The sequence below is a fragment of the Carassius auratus genome, chromosome 25 (assembly GCF_003368295.1).
Source record: "Carassius auratus strain Wakin chromosome 25, ASM336829v1, whole genome shotgun sequence".
NCBI lineage: Eukaryota > Metazoa > Chordata > Actinopteri > Cypriniformes > Cyprinidae > Carassius > Carassius auratus.
Genome location: NC_039267.1, coordinates 88,183 through 115,918, shown reverse-complemented (window position 1 = coordinate 115,918; position 27,736 = coordinate 88,183). Strand labels below are relative to the sequence as shown.

General features: G+C 35.4%; 1 protein-coding gene across 1 annotated transcript; it reads left to right on the top strand.

Annotated features, from left to right (window-relative positions):
• The first annotated feature begins 746 nt into the window (after positions 1-746).
• On the top strand, positions 747-27,664 carry LOC113042870 (epidermal growth factor receptor kinase substrate 8-like protein 2). The gene is made up of 19 exons (XM_026201861.1): positions 747-947; positions 13,247-13,311; positions 16,956-17,117; positions 18,094-18,243; positions 18,516-18,595; positions 19,828-19,937; positions 20,027-20,091; positions 20,218-20,343; positions 20,471-20,557; positions 20,853-20,927; positions 22,156-22,304; positions 23,420-23,567; positions 23,645-23,679; positions 24,361-24,466; positions 24,734-24,883; positions 24,965-25,013; positions 25,085-25,262; positions 26,594-26,726; positions 26,804-27,664. Exons 1-19 carry the CDS (start codon positions 845-847, stop codon positions 26,873-26,875), a joined length of 2,043 nt encoding a protein of 680 aa, XP_026057646.1. The 5' UTR covers positions 747-844; the 3' UTR covers positions 26,876-27,664.
• Positions 27,665-27,736: the final 72 nt, after the last annotated feature.

Genomic DNA, 27,736 nt, shown 5'->3' with positions numbered 1-27,736 from the left:
TTGAAGAAATGTAGCATTGCATCACTTCCTCACCAATAGAGTCTCTGCAGTGAATGGGTGCCTTTCAAAAAGCTTACATGCAAAAACAGTTTGAAGTTAAAACGGCGGAATGATAATTTAGTTTCTTACAAACATGCAACTTTTCACTTCACAAGGTGTTAATTGATAGAATGGAGTGATGTGGATTACTTGTGGATTATTGTGATGTTTTTATCAGCTGTTTGGACTCTCGTTCTGACGGCACCCATTCACTGCAGAGGATCCATTGGTGAGCAAGTGATGTAATGCTACATTTCATATTAAAAACCCAAAACCATGGATATTTTGAATGATCTTAAATTCTCAAATTTTCAATTTTGGAAAGTATTTCAAAATATAATCACCTTCGCAGTGAGGAGTGTTGCAAAATGCAAAAGGACGGTGCACTTAGCTCAGTGCATCGGTGCACTTTCAATTAGCATGTTTCTGACATCATATGCATGTAAAATGAATGTAGCATTTACTAATGTTTTTTTTAAGACCGACACACACCAAACCAAACATCCCTAGTTAGTGATTTTTTTGTGAGATTGTGAGTGTGTATATTACAGTCTTAGTTAACAGAGCAGCACTGTTTGGGAATGTTTGCCTTTCCTGCCCTGTTGGAAACAACCTGTCTCTGTCTCTCTCTCTCTCTCTCTCACTCTCTCTCTGTCTCTCTCTCTTTCTCATACCCCCTTCCCTCACTCCCATATGCTCTCACAACCTGTAGATCTTGCTCAGTCTTTTGCCAGTGTTCACATTAGACCAGGAGAGTGAGTGTGTGCCGTCTAGAGCATTTAAATCAAAACTAAGCTGTAAAATAATGAAGAGCAGACATCGTCCTCCACCCTCCTCATCCTCCTCTGCTCTTCTTTGCAGTGGGGTGGCCAGATCGGACAGCAAGATCAGTGCCAAAACCCTCTTTGGTAAGTAAACGTCATATTTATTTGTGATCTAAAGGTACTGTGTGCTATTTCATCCTTTTTGCTTTGTTTATAAAATAAAATAAAATAAAATATTTGAAGATAAAATAATTACATTTATTTAAAAGTTATAAATGAATTTAAATTTAAATTCAATAAAATATTTATTAAAAAGTAAAATAAAAATGATTTTATTTTGCTTTAAATATATATTAAACTTTAACATGTTATATATGCTTTAATAAGTCAAATCAAATATTTCACTTTAAGCATATAAAATAAAATAGTTTACAGCACCTATACCATATTTTATACTCTTTATTAAATTGGTTGAAAAATAGCTACAAATGCTTGTTTTTTTTTTGTTTTTTTAAATGTGAAATCAAAGCAACAATTTCTGCAAGAAGAGTTTTACAAATTCATTCTGCTTGTGTAAGGCGCAGTGCATCTGTAATGTAGTTGTGTATGGATGTGGTTTATCGTTTCTATGGCTCGTCCCTCCTCCGTGACATCACATCCTGTTTCCTTTGACATGCGAGACAGAGCATCACTGTATGATATGTAAACGCTCTGGTCGTACAGTAGGACATTTGCATGAATATCGCACACACTCTCAGCGCTCACAGGCCTCGCTGTGATTCAGCTAAACCAGAACAATCAGACGTTTGCCTATCAAATGAGTGTGCCAGGATATATTTCAGACTGACCTCACACTATTGAGGTCATGAGTGACAGAGAAATCACTTATATTGGGAACCATTTACTTGGTGTATTTTACTTCTGGTAATGTTATTCATATATAGACTTATCGGCTTTAGTTGATGTAGATCCAGTGCAGGGTGACCTTACTTCTCCTTTTCCCAGACAGATCCTGGCCTAAATTGGCTAAAAATGTCTGAATTTGGGCTTTTTTTTCTTATCGAAGATCTCTCTACATCCTCATAGGATATTTGTGTGTGTATTTGCATTTGACTGTTCTCTGTGGATCCTGCCTTCTTGCACACCATGATTGGTCGATTATGTACAATACTTGCATGCTGTTTGTCAAACTACTTTTCAGTCATAACCTCAGTAAGTTTGAAAACAACAGGAAAACAAAGAAAACAACAACAGCAATTTAAGTCAGTTTAGAAGACCAGACCTGGGCATTTTGGTTTAGGAAAAAGAGGACTTCAAGCAGGATTTATAAGCTGTAGCGAATGAAAAGGTTAAGATAATAGTTTACTTTAATTATGAACAATTTAATATTAATAAATGTATATATCAATCATATATTTTGGAAGCCTATTTGTGCAAATTAATAATAAAAAAAAGAATGAAAAGAATTAAAGAAAAGTTAATTGCAACAAGTTAACAATTCGCAAGTCTGAGTCTTTATGAATTCTGATATTGCAATTCTGTTTTCATTTTTGTTTCCGCCAACAAAATAAATATATAGCTTTTTTTTTCTTTTTTTTAAATATATTTTTATTTATTTTTTTTAGTTTATATCACAATTAAAATTTTCCTCCTTAAAATTAGGAATTTATACCTCACATTTCAGACTTTTCTCAGAATTATGAATTTATTTCTTGCAGTTCAAACCTTTCTTCTGAGAATTATGAATTTTATGTCTCCCAATTCAAACTTTTTTTTTCCTCACAACTGCAAATTTCTAACTCACCATTTAGATTTTATTCTCAGAATTATGAATTTATACCTGGCCATTATGTTTTTTTCCCCGTCATAACTGCAATTTAATAATTCATACCTTTTTTTCTCTCTCTCAAAATCGCGAAGTTCTACCTCACAATTCAGACTTTTCTAAATCAGCAGGTGTTTTTAGTAATTTTAAAACACTTTTGCGTGCATTAGAAAATGATTTAATGATTTGCTAATGCTTCTAATGCTGCGTTTTTATTGCTATTTTATTGTTGTGATGTATTGTTGTTTGTCATATGTGTGAGGTTCTCTCCTGGTTAAATAAAGGCTTAATATACATTTACATTATATAACATTTAGTCATTTTGCAGACGCTTTTATCCAAAGCGACTTACAATTGGGGAATATAATCATTAATGGACATTCTTAGTGTGAATAGTGGAGACATGAGTGCTAAATCTGAATAATGCTAACTTTAAATGAATGCATGGAGCAGGGTGTTTGTCATACGCCTGCTGTCATGACTACTAGGTGTGTGTGTGTGCGTCTCGTCCTAAATATACACACAGTCTGCCTCTGTGCCCAGCCGGGTGTGTCTGGAAAAAGGGGACGTGTGCTCAACCCGGTCTGACTTGTACATAAAAGAGGCTTTTGAGCTTTAGAGAAAATGAGAATGAAAGTAAGAAAGGGCAACACACAGAAGACAAGAGAGATCCTTTCTGCTTCTGCCTTCCTAAATCTAATATTGATCATTTACTAGAAACTCAAATTCTCAAAGAGCCTTGGTTGATGGCGTATTGTAATGAGGTCGAGAGAGAAACAGTGACAGTGTTTTAACAGTTGACTGATGGGTTTTGGAAGGTGTTCACCTACTGTACAGTAATACTAGCTCAAGACGAACATGTCCAATTCATATTTGAAACCAAACTCATGGGTAAATTATAAGAACTTAAATTTGCTTAAAGAAAACAAAGCTTATTTTAGATTGAAAAAAAAAAAATTATATGACAAGCACATTTGCGACAAATTTTTCAAAATCTCATTAGTGTAATGCAATTGGGTATTTGTATTTTTTTAAATGAATAAACTAACAAGCAAACAAACATACAGTATTAAATAATATGTAATTATTTTTGCATTACAGAATTAATAGTAAAATATTTCATAACAATGCAAAATATTTTCATATATTTTTAAATGTAAATATATATTTTTATTTTATGATTATTGTGATTAAATTTTTTTTTATCATAATGCAAAAAGTGAAATAAAATTCACATTACTGCCATAAAGTTGGATGTTTTCTTTTTACATAATTCTCATTATCTCATTTTTTTTTTCATATGGGGTTGTAAATTAAGAAAAATATTCAGAATGAATAAATAAGTAATATAGGATAATTTATACAATTTATTTGCATAAATTATTATGAATATTTCTTTTCACTAATGTAATGAGAATCAAAATATTTAGCATTGATTTAAAAGTAGCATAGAAAGGTCACAATCAAATATTTTAATAAACCTAATTTTCCTCATGCAAATCATCATTTATTATGTCTTTAGAAACTGGAATGAAATATGACCAGGGTATGTTCTTTATAGGCTTTGTGAAATTCACTTGTGTGTTTAAGTGTGTGTGCATTTATGCACCCGAGTCTTACAGTACCTCACAGACACAACATGTTTTTATGTTTTTGTGTTCTGCACTCTGGCAATGACCCATGGGACGGTACACAGTCCTGTCAAGGGAATGAACACATGCAAACCTGATGCTCTTGCAAAGTTTTGCATTTCTGTTTGCTCATACACACTGACCCATGCCTTTAAATCTGTTCCTATGGTTTGGTTTTATTGTGTACTCGGTTTAAACCTCACTTCCCATCAGCTTTTTGCAAACCAGTCCATGCAAAAAATAAATAAATAAAATGATCAGAGTCATGCACGCAAAGAGACCATGCAAATGAGGTGGACTGCTTCAAACCCCTCACACTTATCACATCATCAGATAAATGAGTGAAAGATATTGTCTGTTAAGATTGACTGGCTCCGGACAGCATTATGAGTGCTGGACTCCTATAAAAAGTAATGACATATGTTAAATCTAGTCTTCTTTCTATGGAAGCTTTTTTTCCCCTGATGAGATAAAAATGTCGTAGAAGTTGTAGAAGATGATGTAGGAGTTTTAAATGTCAATATTTTATTCAGAATACAACATAGATGACATATCAAATGTTTAAACTGAGAGAATGTATCATTTTAAGGGAAGAACGAGTTGATTTTATATTTCATGACAGTAACACATCTCAAAAAAGTTGGGACAAGGCCATGTTTACCACTGTGTGGCATCTCCTCTTCTTTTTATAACAGTCTGCAAACGTCTGGGGACTGAGGAGACAAGTTGCTCAAGTTTAGGAACAGGAATGTTGTCCCATTCTTGTCTAATACAGGCTCAACACATGCTCAACTGTCTTAGGTCTTCTTTGTCACATCTTCCTCACTATGATGTGACAAATGTTTTCTATGGGTGAAAGATCTGGACTGCAGGCCATTTCAGTACCCGGATCCTTCTTCTGCGCAGTCATGATGTTGTAATTGATGCAGTATGTGTCTGGCATTGTCATGTTGGAAAATGTAAGGTCTTCCCTGAAAGAGACGACGTCTGGATGGGAGCATACAGTATGTTGTTCTATTACTTGGATATATCTTTCAGCATTGATGATGTCTTTCCAGATGTGTAAGCTGCCCATGCCACACACATTCATGCAACCCCATACCATCAGAGAAGCAGGCTTCTGAACTGAGCGCTGATAACAACCTGGGTTGTCCTTGTCCTCTTTAGTCCGGATGACATGGCATCTCAGTTTTCCAAAAAGAACTTCAAATTTTGATTCGTCTGACCACAGAACAGTTTTCCACTTTGCCACAGTCCATTTTAAATGAGTCTTGGCCCAGAGAAAACACCTGGGCCCAAAGATCACGGGCATCCAGTATGGTTTTCTGGCCTTGACCCTTACGCACAGAGATTGTTCCAGATTCTCTGAATCTTTGGATGATAGATGCACTGTAGATGATGATAACTTCAAACTCTTTGCAATTTTTCTCTGAGAAACTCCTTTCTAATATTGCTCCACTATTTTTCTCTGCAGCATTGGGGGAATTGGTGATCCTCTGCCCATCTTGACTTCTGAGAGACACTGCCACTCTGAGAGGCTCTTTTTATACCCAATCATGTTGCCAATTGACCTTATAAGTTGCAAATTGGTCCTCCAGCTGTTCCTTATATGTACATTTAACTTTTCTGTCCCAGCTTTTTTTGGGATGTGTAGCTCTCATGAAATCCAAAATGAGACAATATTTGGCGTGACATTTCAAAATGTCTCACTTTCAACATTTGATATGTTATCTATATTCTATTGGAAAAGGGGAAGTCGTGGCCTAATGGTTAGAGAGTCAGACTCATAATCGAAGGGTTGTGAGTTCGAGTCTCGGGCCGGCAGGAATTGTGGGTGGGGCAGTGCATGAACAGCTCTCTCTCCACCTTCAATACCACGACTGAGGTGCCCTTGAGCAAGGCATCGATCCCCCAACTGCTCCCCTGGCGCCGCAGCATAAATGGCTGCCCACTGCTCCGGGTGTGTGTTCACAGTGTGTGTGTGTGTGTTCACTGCTCTGTGTGTGCGCATGGGTTAAATGCAGAGCACGAATTCTGAGTATGGGTCACCATACTTGGCTGAATGCCACGTCACTTCACTTCACTTCACTTGTGAATAAAATTTGATGAGATTTTAAAATGATTACATTCCATTTTTACTCTGTTCAATTTGTACAGTGTCCCAACTTTTTTGGAATTAGGTTTGTAAATTCAGAATTTTCAGATGTAAATTTAGACAAATTTTAAGATTTTTGGCATTTTGCCTTTTATTAAGATAGTATAGCGTATAGTATAGGCAGTAGCATGCTGTGGGGTTTCAGTCAGGGCCTTCAGTAAGCAACTGTAAACTACATACCATTACAAATCTATCTTACATATCTCTGTAACAGCTGACGCAGCCATATGCATATACAGTATTTAGCATATTATGCCGCACACAGGCTCTCGACGACAATGACAGCTGATCAACAGGGGGGTGGGTTAAAATTCAGAGTAAATTTCCCTACATGGATCAGTGAAAGTAATCCACCAATGCACATATCATGAACATTCACGTCACTCTAAAATGCAGCAGCAGAACTGTACAAATCCTTGACATTCACACACCACACCACAGTATTATCAACACACCACATCCACCTCCATAACAATGTGCATGAATCAATACTCATCAAATATAAAGCACTCACCTGTCACTTGTAAATAAAGTCTGTGCGTCTGTCATTCCATGTCCCTTTACTCGTATTAAAAAATATAAATAAACATGGCTAAATAACTTCTTGTGCTCGGTGCTAGCTGTTAGCCACTCAAAGATGCAATCTTTGAAATGGTGCACAAAACCGTTGTTAGCGAACTCAGTTTAAGTAGCTTGTCCTTCAGTTATTCCTCTTTTGTCAGCAAAAGAGCGCCTTGAAAAAGGCAGATCGACAACAAGATCTGGTGTAGAGGCACCAGCGACAGTGGCTTGGAAATTTCCAAATAACAATACAGTGTTGCCAAATTGGGCTTCTTTAACAATGTTGCTGTGGGTTGTTTTTCATGTCTGCTGGTTGAAGCGACCTCAGTGACGTGATATTTAATGTGATTTAATGTGAATTTTACCGGGAGAACCCCACCAAAACATATATTCAACTCCTGGGACTCGATTTTTAAGGAGGGGTGGGTTCTGTTGAGAAAACCTGGCAACCCTAGCTGGGGGAAGCACTGTGCACGTCTATCATGCCGACACAAGACAACAAAAATGTAGAATTCTGGGATATATAAACTTAGAATTGTGAGATGTAAATTTAGAATGTTAAGAAATTAAGAAATGTGATATAAACTTAAAATGGTGAGATGTAAAAAGAACTGTGGGATATAAACTTAGCAGAAGAATTCTGGGCAGAATTCGGAGTTTAAATCTCGCAGCTTTTATCTCAGAATTGCAAGATAAATAAGTTGCAGTGCCAACTTCTTATTTTTTATCCCGTGGTTTCTATAGCTTGCCAAATTTGCTTTCACCTTCTGTCCATTTTCGGATGGTCACGATCTGTGGTGCTGATGGTTAGAGGTCACTCCCGCCATACGACAGATTTCCATACGGTAGCAACCGTGTAGTAATGCAACACCCCTGTGTTCTAATATATGTAATGTTGACTGTGCTTGTTAGAATGGTGCTTTGAAACTGTAAGCGCAGAGGATGCCGTGTGTGTTTGTAGGTGTGGTTGTTGTGGCCCGCGTGGAACAGATGGTGTTCCTTGAATAGTTTCCAGATGGGACACTGTAGCCGTTTGTCACGGCAGCATCACGACAGGTGACGCTTGTACCTGCAGAGGGGATTGAGACAGTTCATGTAGATCGTTGCTGTTTGTGACATGAGACCATATCTGCAACCTATTTTACCTCTGTCATGTAGTAATTAAGGCTAAAAGCATACAGTATGCAACTATTAAAAATGTTGACAGGAGTACCAGGAATGGGGGAAAATATCTTTATATGACAGATGGTTTAAGAAAATGGTTGCCGTTTGAAAAACCTTTAATATACACTATATTATTATTATTGTTTGTTTTTGTTTTCAGTAAAGAGATGTGTAAAGTTACAAAAACTTTCTATTTGTCAAAGAATCCTGAAAAAATACCATGATTTCTACAAGTGAATTAAGCATCAAAACTGTTTTCAACATAGATGATACGAAAGGAAAATATATTTACCAATATATTTCTTAAAATATATTGTGATATATTGTAATATATTATTTTCCCTTTTTATTTCTAATATTTTATATATTTGAATACATTTAATAATATATTGATGACACATATATTATATAATATATTGCAAAATATACAAATGATTGCCGCTTTCAATATATTGCAATATATTGGAAAAAATAAATATATGTAAGAATATATGCCTAATATATTACATGATATTTTCCAATATACTGCAATATATTTTTGTTTCATAAGGGAATATTTTTTGAGCAGCAAATCATCATATTAGAATGATTTCTGAATGATTATGTGAAACGGAGTAATGAAATACTGCTTTGCATCACAGGAATAAATTACATTTTAACATATTATTTTAAATTGTAATAATATTTCATCAAATAAATGCAACCTTGGTGAGTAAAGAGACATAAAAACACATAAAAAAAACACACACACACATATATATATATATATGTATAAATCTTACTGTCCCTATTTATTTGTTTATTTATTTGAGTTTAAAACAGTAATTACAATATTTCTCTCAATGAATGAATGAATGAATAAATAAATACTTTTTTTAACAGTACTGTAATACAAACAGTTATTAAAGTGTTTCAAACTGTTGTTTTGTTAAAGAAAGTTACCATAAATCTTTTTATTTTTATTTTGTCATCATTTATTGACCTTCATCAAAATGTTTTTGTGGAACAAAAAAGATATTTTGAAATATGTATATGCAATAAAATGTAAGTTGTTTTGGCCCCAATGTTCTTCCGAACATCTTCTTTAGTGTTCCACAGAAGATCTAAAGTCAAAGAGAGAAAGAGAGTTGTGCGTGTTGTGAAAGAGAGACAGGTGAGAGACGCTGAGTGACAGAGAGGTGAGACAGATTGTGTTACAGGACCTCCAGCAGTCACGTTAGGACAGCGCTTGTCTGACTGTGTGTGTGTGTGTGTGTGTGGGAGCGCAAATATACTTGTTTGAGGGTCAAAGGTTTCCAGCGGAGAGATTTTCTGCTGAAGGCCATCTTTTATTCTTGTTTAAACTGAAGTTTATGTGTTGTAAAGTGTCATCAGGTTGGAAACCGTGGTTGGAAAGTGAATATACTGTGAGAAAAAGAAATATACTTCTGTCATACTTTCAGTCAGACCTCAAATCTAATTAACTTTATAATGCAATAAATAAAGGAATACAAATAATAAATAAATAAAATAAAATCTTAGTATTTTAGTCTTTCAGTAAAACATCTGAACATTCTTAAATCAATATATATTTACTAAATTGACAAAAAAAATTTTTCGGAAAGCAAGACTTATTTACAAAAAACTTACAAAAATATTTCTGAGAAATGTGCTCAGTATTTTTTCTAATTCAGTGAAACATCTAGATACTTGTTCTTTAGAAGCAACAAAGTTTCAGAAAACTTATCAAAATTACGTGACTTTATGCTTAAAACTATGCCTAAAACCCTTTCATTTAACTTTATTTTTCTTACCCCATTGGCAGATTTTTTTTCTTGTTTTAAGTATAAACTCAAAACTAAATTTTTATACATTTTCCAGAAACAAGAATTAATATCAGAAGTCATTTAGCATCTGAAGTAAGAATGATTTAAGATTGTTTAGATATTTTTACTTGAAAAAAGGCAAAAAATACTGAGTAAAAATAATTTTTGCAATGTTTTATCTATAGGGAAAATTATTGATTTAAATACTAAATACTTAAATACTAAAATAATTTCTTTTTTTTTCATTTCTATTGAATTTTTTTAAGAAAATGTATTTAAATGTTTCTCTTAAATTTCCTTAAGAAACATTTTTCTCACAAACGAGTCAGTAGCTGCTTACAGTAGGAGTGTAGAGCTATAAAATGAATGTGAATCATTTAATGATTTACTTACTCAGATCATGCAACGAGCAATATCTGAGTTCATATTGAAATCTCCAGGTTTGATGTCAGACTTTACTATCAGATCCCAGTTTGAGACACTTGTGAGATCTTTTCCTCCAGTTGCAAAATAAGAAGAAAAAAACTCCATGCACTCTGAGTATGAGTTTAGTTCATTGAGTATGAGTTTAGTTGCTTGTGTTAAATGAGCAGGACAGTTATCAAAGACTCTGAATCATGCGAGGCTGGATTACGTCCCGTGTAATGTTTAGATCTCCCTCGTTGTGAGCTGTCGACAAGCTGCGAAGCGTTTGGAGTAAATGTCAGGCATGAATAACACATGCACTCAGCTCGACTTTCACAAAGACGCCCGCGGTCCAAACTGTTAGGACTCTGCCCATCCAGCAGGAAGAGAGGAAGGAGTGTGAAGACGACTTCCTGTAGAGATGGAGAGAGAGATACGGGGAGGATGTGCTGGAGGAGGGGTGTGAAAGAATGTACCTCTGATATGTGATCCCGTAAAGCAGCTGATAAGAACATGTGCTCATTAAGAGGTAATGATTAGCTCTGGTCACTTAACCTCAGAGATCCACACAGGACGATGACCCGCTATCTCAATTCAGTTTCAGTTTAATGTACTTCACTGGCATGACAAAAAGTGTTTGTTTTGCTGTATATATTAGTGCAATATTGGTATTTTCGTGCAAATATATTTTGTATATTAAAGTGAACATCAAATCAAATATATGCGTCAGTTTGAAAGTTTGGGGTCTGTAAGATTTATTTTTTTATTTTTTTACGAAATAATCAATTAATTTAGTAAGGATGTATTCAATTCTTTAAAAGTGACAGTAAAGACATTTAGAATGTTACAGAAAAATTATATTTCAAATAATGCTGTTGTTTTGAACGATCTATTAAGGGATCCTGAAAAAAACTTTCACAAAAATATTAATCAGCACAATTATTTTCAAGGTTTGGAATATTCAAAAACATGTATATTAGAATGATTTCTGAAAGATCATGTGACTCTGAAGACTGGAGTAATAATGCTGAAAATTCAACTTTGATCACAGGAATAATACATTTTAATATACATTGCAATAGAAAACAGTTCTTTTTAAATTAGAATAATATTTCACAGTTTTAGAAAAGTCATTAAAATCATTAAATTAACAATAAGATAATAATAAAATAAAAAGATTCTATATTATCATAGTTTTCAATTTATAAATAATAACAATAATTAATATTTTAAAATTATTAATAAATATTACATTACAATAATTATAGTGTATATGTATATATATATATATAAACACACACACACACACACATATGTCTGGTCAGCTATCCTTGTGGGGACTCTCCATAGGTGTAATGGTTTTTATACTGTACAGACCGTATTTTCTATCGCCCTACACCAACCCTACCCCTAAACCTAACCCTCACAGGAAACTTTCTGCATTTTTAGGTTTTCAAGAAACTTAATTCTGTGTAATTTATTAGCTTGTTTACCCGTGGGGACCTCAATTTAGGTCCCCACCGTGACACGAGTCCCCATGAGTCTGTGTGTATTCAGGTTTAAGTCCCCACCAGAATAGAAAAACAAGTACACACATACACACACACACATGCACACACACACGTTTGTGCGTTTCAGTAATAGTAAAACTGTAATACTGTACACAAGCATCTTCTTTCCCTCTGATGCCACTTCGTATCCATTCCACACTATTTTCCATATGCAGTTAATCATCAGCTGCTGTGATTCATTCATATTTCCAGAATCATATATGACTGACAAAGCCATTATGACAACTCCCCTAAAAACATTCAGTCACCATGACAACATGCCACCCGTTCATATGTAACTACTTTAAACCTAACTTTGCTATCAGCATTCTTACAGCGAGCCATAACTAGTCCGCCAAAGAACATCGTAAACATAGTGACGCTAAAACATGTTTTCAAGAGAGAATCTCCTTTGATTCTGCTTTTTAACCTTGAACTAAAGTTAATACGTCCATTAAAAGCCTTTTAAACCTTAACAGAGCCATATACTGCTGTCGTCAAGTGTTTGCCTACGATGTTTTTCCTCGCGAAAAGACTCTAGAGGTCAGATGGGATCTCAAAAACAGCTCAAACTTGCTCAGATTCGCCAAAGTTTGCCATCAAAACTCTCCTGAACTTAAAAAGGGCAATGAAAATGTAGGTTCTGGTTGATCTGTGAACAAGCTAAAGCAAACGTGAAGTTGAGTGCTTTGTAAAACCCGCACTGCTGAGCTGATTTATTGGACTGCTGTAAAACAAACAGCGATATGATATTGAAGCAATAGATGGAGGGAGGAAGTGTTACACGGTTTGACCTTTGACCTCGAATAAAAGAGGCAGGTGAAACACGATTCCTAGCCTGTCAGAACATTTCCTGTCTGTACGTCGGTTCGGAGCATAACTGCTGAAAGCCTACAGATCTATCAAACCATGGAGATGTTTAACGCAGATTTGTAGACAGGAAGTTGAATTTAAATTCATTGCTTTGCAAGGTAGGAGTGAGAATTTTTAGTAAACGTTTTTTTTTTTTTTTATAATGATCTCATTTTGACTCATTGTATTTGCTAACTGTATTGTTGCATCTTGGTGTTTCATGCTCCTGATGTAAACGCTCACTGGTGTTTTATCAGTTTTTCTGTTCACGTACATGAAACGTCTCGCTTAAGCGATCTAGACGGTCCAAAATGTGGCACTATCAAGGTTAGTTTTGGGATTTGTCTGAATATTAAACTTGAGTATTTATATCCATTGCTGAAGTATCTCTCAAAAAATATGACTTTACATATGCGGAAACAGATAGTGTCTGTCATCTAGAAAGTCTGTGAATATTGTCTCATATGTCTATGTTTGTGTCTCTGTTTCTTTCAGAGCAACGAAAGAAGTACTCAAACTCAAACGTCATCATGCAAGAGACGTCGCAGTACCATGTGCAGGTGAGTGAGATAATAAGCTCTCGAATCTTTTAATTCTGCTTCTTCCTTCTAAGCTTGTTGATTAGCTGAACCTCGCCACCGAGAGTTTGGTTTAATATTTAACGTGATTCAACTGATGACTTGATATCGTAATAAAGCAGTCAGGTCACTTGATCACCGCAGAGATTTGTCAGGGCAGAGTTAACCTCCATCGGAGCAGATAACACAATCTGCATTCTGAAATCCACTTTATACAACAGCTAGTTCCAGTCCTTGAATTAAATTGGTTGAAATGGAGTGGTGCATTTATTTCAACGCAAGAACCCAAGCAGAACAGGGATGAATTAGCCATGCACAAGGACGTCACTGTTGCACTAATCAAATGGCAACTTGGTCCAGGCCTGACTCGAGACGTTCTGTTGAACTTTGTTCTGAGCTGTACGCATTATTTTCCTTGGTTTGTTTTCCCTTACTTTCACCCTTCACTTGTTGTAAAGACTATATTATGTCTCTTATCTCTTTTTCTCGCTCTCAAACATGCATAAAGTTGATAAACGCCCACACCAGCCAAAGTCATATCGGGTCTTGAATGCTTCTACACACTTGTGATATCAGAAACATCATGCCAAAGTAATCTGAGTTTAGGCACGTAAGAATAAAAAAAAACCTGATTGAGAGTATTGATTTTTTTATTGCGCAGTTCATTGACTTTTTTTTAATTAATTATATTTTTAGTTACATAATTAATGTGAATATTATCCAGGGAACTGACCGTAGACGCAAACATATCTGTAGAAGGTTTTGTAGAGGTGTTCATGATTCAGATTTTACATTTTCTGTAGAAAATGTCTGTGCTGAACTCACTCCCGAAAAGCAGAGGTTTGTTAGGTTGCATGCAGGGTAGGTGGTTGTTATGGTGTCTAAGCGGTTTTAAGACAATTCTATGGCGTTTAAGTGGTTTTAGTGCACTGCTGGGTGGTTTCTAGAGTGTTTAAGTGGTTTTAAGACAATTCTATGGCGTTTAAGTGGTTTTAGTGCACTGCTGGGTGGTTTCTAGAGTGTTTAAGTGGTTTTGAGACAATTCTATGGCGTTTAAGTGGTTTTAGTGCACTGCTGGGTGGTTTCTAGAGGGTTTAAGCGGCTTTGAGACAATTCTATGGCGTTTAAGTGGTTTTAGTGCACTGCTGGGTGGTTTCTAGAGTGTTTAAGCGGTTTTGAGACAATTCTATGGCGTTTAAGTGGTTTTAGTGCACTGCTGGGTGGTTGCTACAGTGTTTAAGCGGCTTTGAGACAATTCTATGGCGTTTAAGTGGTTTTAGTGCACTGCTGGGTGGTTGCTACAGTGTTTAAGCGGCTTTGAGACAATTCTATGGCGTTTAAGTGGTTTTAGTGCACTGCTGGGTGGTTGCTACAGTGTTTAAGCGGTTTTGAGACAATTCTATGGCGTTTAAGTGGTTTTAGTGCACTGCTGGGTGGTTGCTACAGTGTTTAAGCGGCTTTGAGACAATTCTATGGCGTTTAAGTGGTTTTAGTGCACTGCTGGGTGGTTGCTACAGTGTTTAAGCGGTTTTGAGACAATTCTATGGCGTTTAAGTGGTTTTAGTGCACTGCTGGGTGGTTGCTACAGTGTTTAAGCGGCTTTAAGACAATTCTATGGCGTTTAAGTGGTTTTAGTGCACTGCTGGGTGGTTTCTAGAGTGTTTAAGCGGTTTTAAGACAATTCTATGGCGTTTAAGTGGTTTTAGTGCACTGCTGGGTGGTTTCTAGAGGGTTTAAGCGGCTTTAAGACAATTCTATGGCGTTTAAGTGGTTTTAGTGCACTGCTGGGTGGTTTCTAGAGTGTTTTTAAGCGGCTTTAAGACAATTCTATGGCGTTTAAGTGGTTTTAGTGCACTGCTGGGTGGTTTCTAGAGTGTTTTTAAGCGGTTTTAAGACAATTCTATGGCGTTTAAGTGTTTTTAGTGCACTGCTGGGTGGTTGCTACAGTGTTTAAGTGGCTTTAAGACAATTCTATGGCGTTTAAGTGGTTTTAGTGCACTGTTGGGTGGTTTCTAGAGTGTTTAAGCGGCTTTGAGACAATTCTATGGCGTTTAAGTGGTTTTAGTGCACTGCTGGGTGGTTGCTACAGTGTTTAAGCGGCTTTGAGACAATTCTATGGCGTTTAAGTGGTTTTAGTGCACTGTTGGGTGGTTGCTAGAGTGTTTAAGCGGCTTTGAGACAATTCTATGGCGTTTAAGTGGTTTTAGTGCACTGCTGGGTGGTTGCTAGAGTGTTTAAGCGGCTTTAAGACAATTCTATGGCGTTTAAGAGGTTTTAGTGCACTGCTGGGTGGTTGCTACAGTGTTTAAGCGGTTTTAAGACAATTCTATGGTGTTTAAGTGGTTTTAGTGCAGTTTAGGGCATCCCTATGAGGTTTCTATCGTGTTTAAGGACAATTCTAGATGGTTGATAGGGTGTTTGATAGGGTGTAAGAGTGGTTTTAGGGCAAAATTACGTGGTTGCTGTGGGGTTTAGGTGGTTTTAGGGCATTGCCAGTTGCTACTAGGGTGTGTGAGTGTTTTTTGGGTGGTTCTTAATGAAAATAAGTTTCCCTGCTAAACCTGAAACCCACTGAAGACAGTCACCTCAAACAAACAATCTGAAGTGACTGACCTAAGCAGCTTCATGGAAACCACTGACCTGATGTACTCTCTCGTAAGCGGCTGTATATGTGCAAACATCTCGACACCCATCTCAAAGTTAAACTTATTTTTGTGCAGTTGAAAGTTGGTTGGACTACATCCTGTTGAAGTCTTTCCACTTTCTGATCAAGACGTGTCAAACGTGTTCGTGTTGGATTGTCCAGTTAATCCACGGCAGCCATGCTGAGATCTCCTTTCCTTATATAACTAGTGACAAGACTTAATCTGCTTATGAATCATGCATGATGCTTTGAATAATTTGTTCTCTTTGATGGGATCACTGTTTGTCACATAGTATTGTGACACGTAAATGCACACCCACCAACACACACACACACATACACACACACACATACAGAGGTGTGGTTAATGTGCTGAAGTAGATATAAAAATATTATAAGGAGGTGTGTGCTAACATTATTTTCTCAGTCAAAATGCCTTTAAGAGCAACACCCAATCACATTATATGTGTAGGTTTATTTAGGACCATTGGGACATTCACCTGCTTCTATACTACTGAAAATCACTAATAAGATCTCTATGGCAGCCTTTTCTCCTAGAATGCAAAGAAATGAGTGAAACTCAAATCTGTTTGGTTTTTTTGCCATCAAAAAAAAATCCCCCCCCAAATAACATATGAAATCCAGTGTTTACAAACTCAATCCAAATCATAAGTAAAGATATTTGGAGTCTTAATAATCTTTTGGGATGCAAAATATGTTTAAAAATGTGCCATATTATCTGGAACCGTTTAAATGTACTCATTTGTGCTTTCTCTTTCCATGTGTAGTGAATTATGTGACATTTACTGTGTAGAGAATATTGAACAAATGAGCAAGTCAAATGGTTTTGCATGTTCCCTGAAATCAGAACTATGGCTCTAATATATCTTATTTAATGCACATGCAAATGACAACAGTCTATCATAAAGATGTGAAATGTGAAAACCGCACTGACCTTTCACACCCATCTGTGTGTTTGCAGCATCTCTCTACATTCGTGATGGATAAATCAGAGTCCATTGCTACAGTAGATGACGCGATCAAGAAGCTGAAGCTGCTGGACTCCAAAGACAAGATCTGGACACAGGAAATGCTGCTGCAGGTGACAGAAAAATCCATCAAACTCCTGGACTGCGAGACCAAGGTGAGCGGGATCTTTCCTTGTGTGCGCACATAGGTAAATTAACTCACTTTTGTAAAGTCAATATTCAATTCACACTATTTACTTTCTTAATCCATGTTCGTTGTCTTATTTTGAATGATTCATTGTTGCATTTTTTTTTCTCTGTAATCTTTCATCATAATGTACAGTCCTTTGCACTGACGTCACCTAGGTCATTCCTTTTCAGTCAATTCTGGCCTATTTTTCCTATTGAAAATCCTGTATGATACTGGGTTTGCACGTTTTTACCTTTTCAAAACCAGTTTGCATCTTAAATGTGCAGTAAATGTACACTTGAGATCAAGGAAATGAGAAGCGATTGAAGACATTAGCATGTTCCGCACCTGTTCATCAAACAAAGCCTCTTCTAACCCTAAGGTCTAGTGTAATCGGATCTGATCTGGAATAACTGGATAGGGAGCATTTCGTCTGTGTGAATCGATTGTGATTGTGCCATCATTATTCTGGTAATATGTGACCATAAATGCCTGCATTTCTAGATCTTTGACCTCATTAATGATCGCAGTCATTTTTTTCAGGATCGAAGGTCTTAAGTGTCTTTTGTGTTTCCATAAAGTACTTACAGAAATGATTTAATTTTAAAATAGTTTGTTCAGTTTTTATTCATTTAATTGACAATTTAATTAAGAAATAAGACAGTTTAATTAAAATTAAATCATTTCTGTAATTACTTTATGAAAATACTATATAAATAAACATTTCTGAGAGACATTAAAGTAAATTCAATTATTTTTTTGAGAATCAGGTTTTTGTACTTTGTGTTTATATATTTTAATTATCTCCTTTTTTACATTTTATTTTTATTTTACATTTAGATTTTTTACATAGCATTTAATATACAATATACATTTTCATTTTATCTTTATTTATTTTATTTTATTTATTTTTATTTTTTTAACAAGCATTTTAGGGTCTAATTCTCCTTTCTTTCACTCAGGAAGAGCTTGAAAACTTTCCCCTGACCACAGTCCATCATTGCCAGACGCTGTTGAACCAGACCAGATATCCGTCCGTCCTTCTGCTCATCTGTCAGGACAATGAACAACACAAACCAGACATTCACTTCTTCTACTGCGATGAAGTGGAGGTGAGACTTGTAGACATAAGAAAAGTATCATGGTCCTTAAAAAAGCATTAAAATTGATGCATTTTAGGTTTAATCAGGTCCTGCTATTCTTCAGACATTATGAGACATGTTGCATACATAAGCAACATCATCACAATCATCAAACCTATGTGAATTTCATCTCTATAATCTCCCAGAAATACCTGAACGATTACCTTCCCACCCCTGAAGTATGATGATAAACACTCGTAAGAGCTGCTTTCACTGGATCCGTGTGTGTGGTTGTGTTTTAGGCCGAGATGGTGCACGCTGACATTGATAGTGCTCTGGGAGACAACACACGCGGCAAGAAGACTCGACCGCAGACGCTAAAGTGAGCCCCAGCTCTCATAAACACAAACATAACTCATATATAACTAATTACTAGCCAGAATGACTGACACCAAGTTTCACAACACTTCTACCCACTGAACAGACTGTACGTCTACTCACGTCCTAAAGGATCAGCAGATAGTAAAGACACATTTACGTTAAGGTTGCTGTATGTAATAGTTGTTAGTTTATTTAGGGATCCTACAATACGAGAATAAATCAGAGATGGTAAACTCTACAGCTATTCACACACACATTAGCTCCATTGTAAGTGATTAATGAGAAGTGCACAGGAGACGCAATTCACAGTTGATTTAGCATGCTAAATTTACAAAGAAATTCACATACAATACACAAATGTCAAGTAAAATTGTATTTTTTTAAAATACATTTAAGTATGGATTTAGTTCTATTTATAATCAATGCTGCCCTCATTCTCCACCACCTGAGCTCATCATGAGCAGTTCGTCTCTGCAAATTATATGATAGGAAGAAAAAGCCTATAATTTGGCCAAAATGAGCCATCATTAAAAAGCTAGGGTGTTTAGGCAATTGCTAGGTGGCTCTTAGCATGTTTAGCCCTATAAAACACACTGTGTCATACTTGATACACACCTTTCTAAGGCATCTAAATTATCAATATGACCAAAACAATGCTGAAAAACCTATTTTCCACAAACACTACATGCCTTCTGTCTTCTGATTGATAGTATATACTTTTTTAGCGAGTAAAGGGCCTTGTGAAACCTCTGTGAGGTTGATGTACACTTGTCTTTTTACTGTGAAAACTTTAGTGATTTTTATAAAGCTAGCATGAGAATAAGTTTTATATTCTCTAGTAAAAAACGAATACTTTTAAGTTGCATTTATTTCACACAAAGTATAGTTCAAAAATTATTAACATATTTACTGACATAACACTTGAGGCGTACAGATATTAGAGTACTTCTAGTACACAATGCACACTAAGCATAACATTTTAGAAAAGTGTGACAACTGATATAAGTATTTTATAGAAGTAGTCTCTAGTCTTATATTGATTTACATTACAAGCTATTAGAAATGTATCTTTTTGGGGCGTATAAATATCAGAAACAGCACCAAATTGTATATTTTTGCCAAAACTATCTGTTTGAAGTTGCTAACTACCTTTTATTCTGCCTTAAAATACTTCCTACATAGACTGTAAACTAGGTTTTCGAGCACATGCATTTTCTCTCTCCTCTACACCAGGATGAACCAAGAAAAGATGAAACGCCAGCGGGAGACCATCATCCCGGCCTCTGAGCCTCGAAGTCCTGGCCCTGGGGTCAAAGGTCGCGTAGCAGCTACAGACATGAAAGGTGCCAAACACACAGACGCTAAATGCCTATATGCTTTCGGTAAATACAGTAAATGCATGGATTGTAACTTCTCTGCATGTTTTTCTCAGATGAACTGTCGATGCAGGACCCTGAGTCCAATATGAAACTGGCCCAGCGGATCGAAAAGGACGTGGTGAGTGCCTGCGTAACACTGGATATCCACACACACACACTCAACTATTGAGTGTATCAGATTCGTGGTTACATCAGACCAGACGTAACACTGTAACTCTGATTTCACTCTGTGTGTGGCATTCAGCAAATCCTGAACTGCACTCTAGACGACATCGAGATCTTCGTTGCACGTCTTCATAAAGCGGCAGAGGCTTTCGCGCAACTCAACCAGCGCAACAGGAGCAAGAAAAACAAAAGAGAGGGCCGGCAGGTAAATATGTTTCTTTTATTCATTCGATAGAGCTCTTATTAGCTAGTTATGCTCAGGAAAGCAACACGTGTAAATACATTTACATGCTTTGCTAGACAAACATGAATCTCACGTGTGTGTTTTAGAGGGAATGCTAACTCTACGAGCTAAACCTCCATCAGAAGGCGAGTTTATCGACTGTCTTCAGAAGCTGAAACTCTCTTTCAATCTGCTGGTGGGTGGTTTCGCCTGTCTCTTGTTCCTAAACTGAAAACAGAAAATGCATTTAAACATAAATACACAATGTTCACAACTCAAGCAAAACTGTTGTGGTTTTATTTAAAAGATCATCTGCACTCTAATGTAAACATTTTATGAGATGCTGAAAAAATTGGTTGTTTTTAGTCTACATGACAATCTATGTAAGGACTGATTTATGAATGAAATGAAGAGCAAATGTATTTCTGCTCAGTTTCATGAAAGAAGCCCATAATGTGAGTGTGTTGACGGTGTGTGTGCGCCCTCTACAGGCCAAACTGAAGAACCACATCCAGAACCCCAGCGCTGCAGAGCTCGTGCACTTCCTGTTTGGCCCTCTAGAGCTAGTGAGGAACTATACACATGCACAGAAATAATAATAATAATAAAAAAACACACCATTAAACTTCTGTTGCTTTTATTACAGAAATTGATGCGTAGAATTACGTCAGACTATATAAATGCTAATGTTATGTACAGCTAAAAGACAAAGTTTTGGATTTAAAAAAAGTTAATTAAAATTTATAACCAAATAAATAAAGATAATTAAAAATGCTATGAATAAATGCTAATGTTATTGCTAAAAGACAACTTTTTAGATTTAATAAAAAGAACAGATAATTAAAAACGCAAATAAAAATGAATAAATGCTAAAGTTACCACTAAAAGACAACGTTTTGGATTTAATAAAAAAACATAAAAATAAAATGCAAATACAAATAACCCTAGAAAATAAATAAATGTTATATATTAGATTATATTTCATATTGTTATATGTATCTTTTTTTTTTTTTAGAAATTGATTAAAATTACTACAGACCGACCCAAAACCTTAATGCTAATGCTACTGCAAAGACATTTTATAATATCTTTTATAAAATTGCATTTTATATATTAAAAAAATTACAATATATATATATATATATATTAGGGGTGCTCCGATCACGATCGGCCGATCGTTAATGCGCATCTCGTCAGTAAAGCCGGTTTTCTAATCAGCCGTTAATTCCATCAGGTGCGTGATTTCACATAGAGCAGCTGTTACTACACAGAGCCGTTGTTAACTGAGAAGATGGGCCAATAAACGCTGAAAATTAACGTGATTTGCGCATCTTCTCTATTAACAACGGCTCTGTGTAGTAGCAGCTGCTCTATGTGAAATCACGCACCTGATGGAATTAACCGCTGATTAGAAAACCGGCTTTACTGACGAGATGCGCATTAACGATCGGCCGATCGTGATCGGAGCACCTCTAATATATATATATATATATATATATATATATATATATATATATATATATATATAAATAACCCTAAATAAATAATCTTAGATGAATCAATAACTGTAAATAAGTTAAATCATTATGAATCATATTTACCTTTGAGAACACCCCAAAAAAATTGTCTTTTGACAGTAGCACAATAATATGATAGTAATAATAAAATCATCATCACCCTGTTTGGTGGAACAACAGAACGCAGCGGTGTGTAACAGTTCTCATTCAGGCCTCATTCAGTCATAATGTGAACGCAGCTCTTGATTACTAAAAACGTGTTGGTGTGTGATTTCAGATACTGCAGAACTGTGGCGGTCCCGAGCTGCCGCGTGCGGTCATCTCTCCTCACCTGTCCCGGGACACAGTGGACTTCCTGAGAGGACACCTGACTCCCAAAGAGATGACCATCTTTGAGCTGCTGGGAGACGGCTGGACGCGGCCCAGGTGATGATTCAGCTGCTGACCATGTGTTACAGGACACTGTGTCTGTGGGAAACATTTTGAGAGGATCAGTATCAGATGATGTCATTCCCAAAATTGGCATTTCAATGGTTAAATACACAGGATTACTTAGGTGTTACTCTTTACTGTGAATTGAGCAAACAGTGTAAAGTTTTTCATTTGAGCTGTTTTGACTAGTGATTGACCTATATAATGGCTGATATTATTATTATTATTATTAGATATATCTTATGTTATATCTTTAGAATAAATGAATGAATAAATACATTTTAGAATGTTTTAAAATAAAATATCTTCTCTCTGTATAAGCGTCAATCATTGTGAATTGTCAATTCTGAGCAATTATGCAATATTTTTTATTTGATCAGATTTAACTAGTGACCAACTGACATGAGTTTTTTTTAATGGATGATTGCATTATTATTATTAATATTATTATTATTACAGGATATATTTTGTTATGTCTTTAGAATAAATAATTTTCAAATATCTAAATAAATATATTTTCTCTAGATTAGCATGAAGCATTGAAAAAAATCATTAGATTGTATGTGTTATTGTGAATTAAATAAATATTGCGTAATATTTTGGAATGAATATAACGTAAAAATTATATATTATATTATTTTTATTAAATAAATGAAATGTTTTTATTTTTATATTGTTATTGGGTATATGTAATGTTATCTCTTTAGAATAAAATAAATCAATCAAAATAAAATATTCTCTTTAGATTAACATCCTAATAACATTGTATTAGTATGTATGTTTTATTGTGAATTATTTTTTTGCATTTTAAACATTTTTATTTTATTTCAGCTGTGTTGTCAAGTAATCAACTGATGTTTTTTAATGGATGAAATTATTATTTCTGAAATAATATGGGATATATTTGATGGTATCTCTTTAGAATGAATGAATGAATGAATGAAGAAAGAAAGAAAGAAAGAAAGAAAGAAAGAAAGAAAGAAAGAAAGAAAGAAAGAAAGAAAGAAAGAGTCAAAATAACAAATGTTCTGTCTAGACTAGCATCAGTTGTAGAAAAGCTGACCAGTCTGTCTGTTGTCTGATTCTGGGCGTGTCTTTGTGTATCTTAGAGCTGATTGGCCGAAAGATCAGTGCGCTCCTCTGTACATCCCAAAGTTCCGGAACGGCTGGGAGCCTCCCGTGGAACTGTTCCGCTCGTCGCCGTGGGAGACGGAGACCGCCGGAGCACCGGTGCAGACAGAATACAGACCCAAAGAGGTGAGAGCCATGACAGCGTGTGGAAACCTCCTCTCTCTATTACAGCCATATCATCTTTCCCCTCTTTTCCGTCTCAGTTCTATGGATCACAGTCATCGCTCTCTTCAAACGGGTGAGTTATTCTCATTCTATATCTCAGAAACGTTCAGGTTTTGAATCCGTAAGTAAACATTAGAAAAAAAGCGCATCTTGTGTTCAAAAGGTTAAAAATCTTGAATATTTTTTATATGTTTATACATTATGTTTTAAAAATGATTGCGACCCAACCAAAGAACACCTTTTGCGAATGATTTCATGAGGTCCTTCCAGCAACGGGATCATTCCAACAAGTTTCACTCTGATCTAGAATGAAATTAAATTAGAATTTAAATGAATTGTTTCATTCAAACAAAAATGACTATTTCATCTTTTTTATTTTTTTTTTTGCTAAAGCTGATACACATTCAGACGATCATCTCATATTTAATCAAATTGTGTTTTATTTTTTTTTATTTTTTGATAAATCTCAGGTTTTGACCTGTTGTCACATTTTATTAATTACAATTTCATTGGGCCAAAACAATGGCGTTCCACGAATTTGGTCTTTTCAATATTTTTTCATAAGTTCTCATTACCCTGGGTCCCTCATCAAAAACCCAATAGCATTTTTCTACTGGCTCTTGGATTGCTGCACTTTGATTTCTACATATTTTAATCATGATAACCATCACGACTGATAACTCTAATGGTAAAAGGAAAGCTGAAGGACTTTCGCTCCATGTGAAGATGTTCTTTGCGCTCGTGTTTTTTCCAGATCTTTCTCAACGGCTCCTGCTCCTCGCAAGTATGCGAAGATCCGCTACCACTTCGTGGCACGTAACGTAAACGAGCTGTCGGTGCTTCAGGACGAAATTCTGGAGGTATGAAGACTGTGACAAATCACATTTAACATCTCAAGCCTTTCTCGCAGACAGCAACGAGATCACATTGAGCTCTAATGGAGATGATTCTCCTGAGAGAACCTTTTCTTCTCAAATCGGCCAACAAACCTATGTCTCAAAAGTCAGAGGTCTCGTTATGAACTGTCAGATTCCCAAAAGATGAGCTGATCTGAGCTGCTATGCACATTCCTTTGACAAAAAGCACTTGAAACATTTGGTTGTGTTCTGAAGGAACTGTGTTTTAAGGTGTTGGAGGATGATAAGCAGTGGTGGAAGCTGAGGAATCGAAGCGGACAGGCGGGATACGTGCCCTATAATATGCTGGATGTGGTGAAACTGGAGGACCCTCAAACTATGATCGACCCGCCGTACAGTCCAGGAATAGCTTACAGTCAGGTAAACACATTTACACAGTATAAAAGCAGAAAAACAAGCCATTAAAAACACTAATGAGTCATTATCTTGTCTCTCACACAGCCGTACCGAGGACAGTCGCCCTCCGGCTCGATGGGCAGTGACAAAGACAGTGAGTTTGAGACGAATACCCCAGATAAATACGATCAGATTCTGTCTAACAGGTTTCCTCACTGTCCTCAGGTCACATTCAACATATGGATAAAGTGAACGATGAGCTGCTCATGTTGATCACTGGAAATAAGACTCAACAGCCCACGAGGAACTTCAAGGTGGTGCGTCAGACTACTGTCCCGCTGGCCTTTGACTCCAGCCCAGCCGAGGTCACCACCTGGCTCCAGGCCAAGGGCTTCTCCAAACCGTGAGTCTTCAGAACTATCTGTTCAATACAGGCATTGATTTACTTTAGAATTGATCTAAATGTTTGTTTTTACTGAACTTGATCCTAAACCATAAAATAAAAAGTACATTCAATTTGAAAGAAATCATTCACTCTGAAACCTGAAGTCTTGTAAACTATGAAAAATATTCAGTATTTACTGAGAATTCAACAAGCCGTCTAAACTATGAAGAATATCTGAAAATACATACAAATTATTCTTACTCATTAAAACCTCATTAATCCTTCTAAACTATGAAACTTGTATTATTACTATTATTTTTTACTAAAAACTCATTAAGGCTAGTAAATTAGGAAAAATATTACAAATTAAAAAATTACATTTTACAAAAACTAAATCCAAAGTGATAAGAAACAGTTTATTAGAGAACCCAAAGCCTTTTAAATTATAAAGAATTTATTAAAATCAAATGCTTTATTTTTACTAACATAAGTCTTATATAAACTATAGTTTATTATAATAAAATTCTTTATTTCTACTAACTTAAGCCTTATACACTGTGAAAAAATTATATTTTTAATCTTTTTTTTTTTTTTTTAACTCATTAAGCCTTCTAAACTATGAAAAAAATATATTTTTTTTACTGAATTGTCAAGTGTTCTTAACTTGGAAAGAAAATGAAAAAATATTTTTTTGTGTGTGAATTGATTAAATATATATTAAAAAATACATTTATTAATCCTTGTAAACTATCCAAAATATATGAAAATCTTTACTGAAATGTCAAATGTTCTTGGAAAAACTTGAAAAAAATATTGTTTTTGTGAACTCATTAAATATATTAACAAATATATTAATTTATCCCAAACTGAAAACATTCAAATAAAATGAAATTAAATTTTTTTCCCCGAGAACTCATTAGGCCTTCTAAACTGTGAAAAATATATTCATTTTTTACTGAAATGTCAAGCGTTCTGAACTTGAAAAGAATAAAAATATGTATTTTTGTGAACTCCTTAAATATTTTAACAAATATATTCATTAATCCTAAACTGAAAACATTAAAATAAAATGAAATTAAATATTTGTTTTTATTATATTATATTATATTATATATATATATATATATATATATATATATATATATATATATATATATATATATATAGTTTTCTGAGAACTCATTAAGCTCTCTAAACAGTGAAAGATATAAAAATAAAAATATAAGCGATAGTAAACAAAATTTTATAATAATAAAAAATCAAAAATAAATAAAAGGAACCCATTAAATTCAAAAAGTAAGATAAATGATGAGAAATAAGTCCAAGCCGTGTGTCTGTCTGTTTGTCAGGACGGTGGAGCGTCTGGGCATCCTGACCGGCGCTCAGCTCTTCTCTCTGAATAAAGATCATCTGAAGACTGTGTGTGGAGACGAGGGATCTCGCGTCTACAGCCAGATCACCGTCCAGAAATCCCAACTAGAGGTCAGTGACTCTTCACCGACACTGCACTCAGCAGCACAGATCTCTTCTCATCTTCTCCTCTTTTCTCTCTCCATCAGAAGAGTCGAGGAGATTCAGAGCTGCAGGAGATCCTGTCTAAACAACAAGAGAAAATTTCATCTGCCTCCTAAACACTCACACAGACTGTCAATCAAACAGTCACCTAGCAACAGTAACCGTCGACCAAAACCCACCAATGACCAAACAACTAATCCAATATGTTTTGTAATTGTTTATTTATTGTCTGTGCTTTTTATTATCAGTTCATGTACGTTATATACGTTATCTCCTTCATGCTGGCAAATACTCACTACACTTTATTGCACGAAAACAACGTTTGGGTGAATCTCACGAAAACATGTACAGGTCATGCTTCAGAATGAGAAGAAAAATGATAAACGATAAAAATAGGACCATTAACATTTTATTTTTTGCACTTTCGTGTCATTTTAACCACAATTGCACACAGTAGATTAGAAGTTATTCTCAATTATTAAAATATATATATACAGTATAATGAATAGTGCTACAGTCACTTGTCACTTCAAAATCAAAAATTGCAAAAATTTGCATTTCCATGTCATTTTATCCACAGCTTCCCAAATGCACGCCTTATGAGTTTGTTTCCTTTTTTAAGGAAGGAAGTGAAATGCAATATGTACAGTGCAACAATGTCAATTTAACTTTCTTGTAGTGATTCAATGTGAGCTGTACATGTTGACCGCTGAGATTCACCCGTGTCTGAGCGGAGTCGATGTTTTCTGGGGTTTGATGTATGATTGCATCTGTGGCATTGGTTTTTAAAAAGAAACTAATGTAAATAATGTGCTAAATTCAGTTGCATCGTGCATGTTCAGATGCCGAATGAATGAAGCGAGAACAGTTCATTTATCAGCTGGATTCATGCATGTCTTTTTTTATTTGTATAAAACGCATTTAGAGACTTTGATCTTCCAGGATGTGGTTTAATCACAATAGAAACTTTAAAAGAC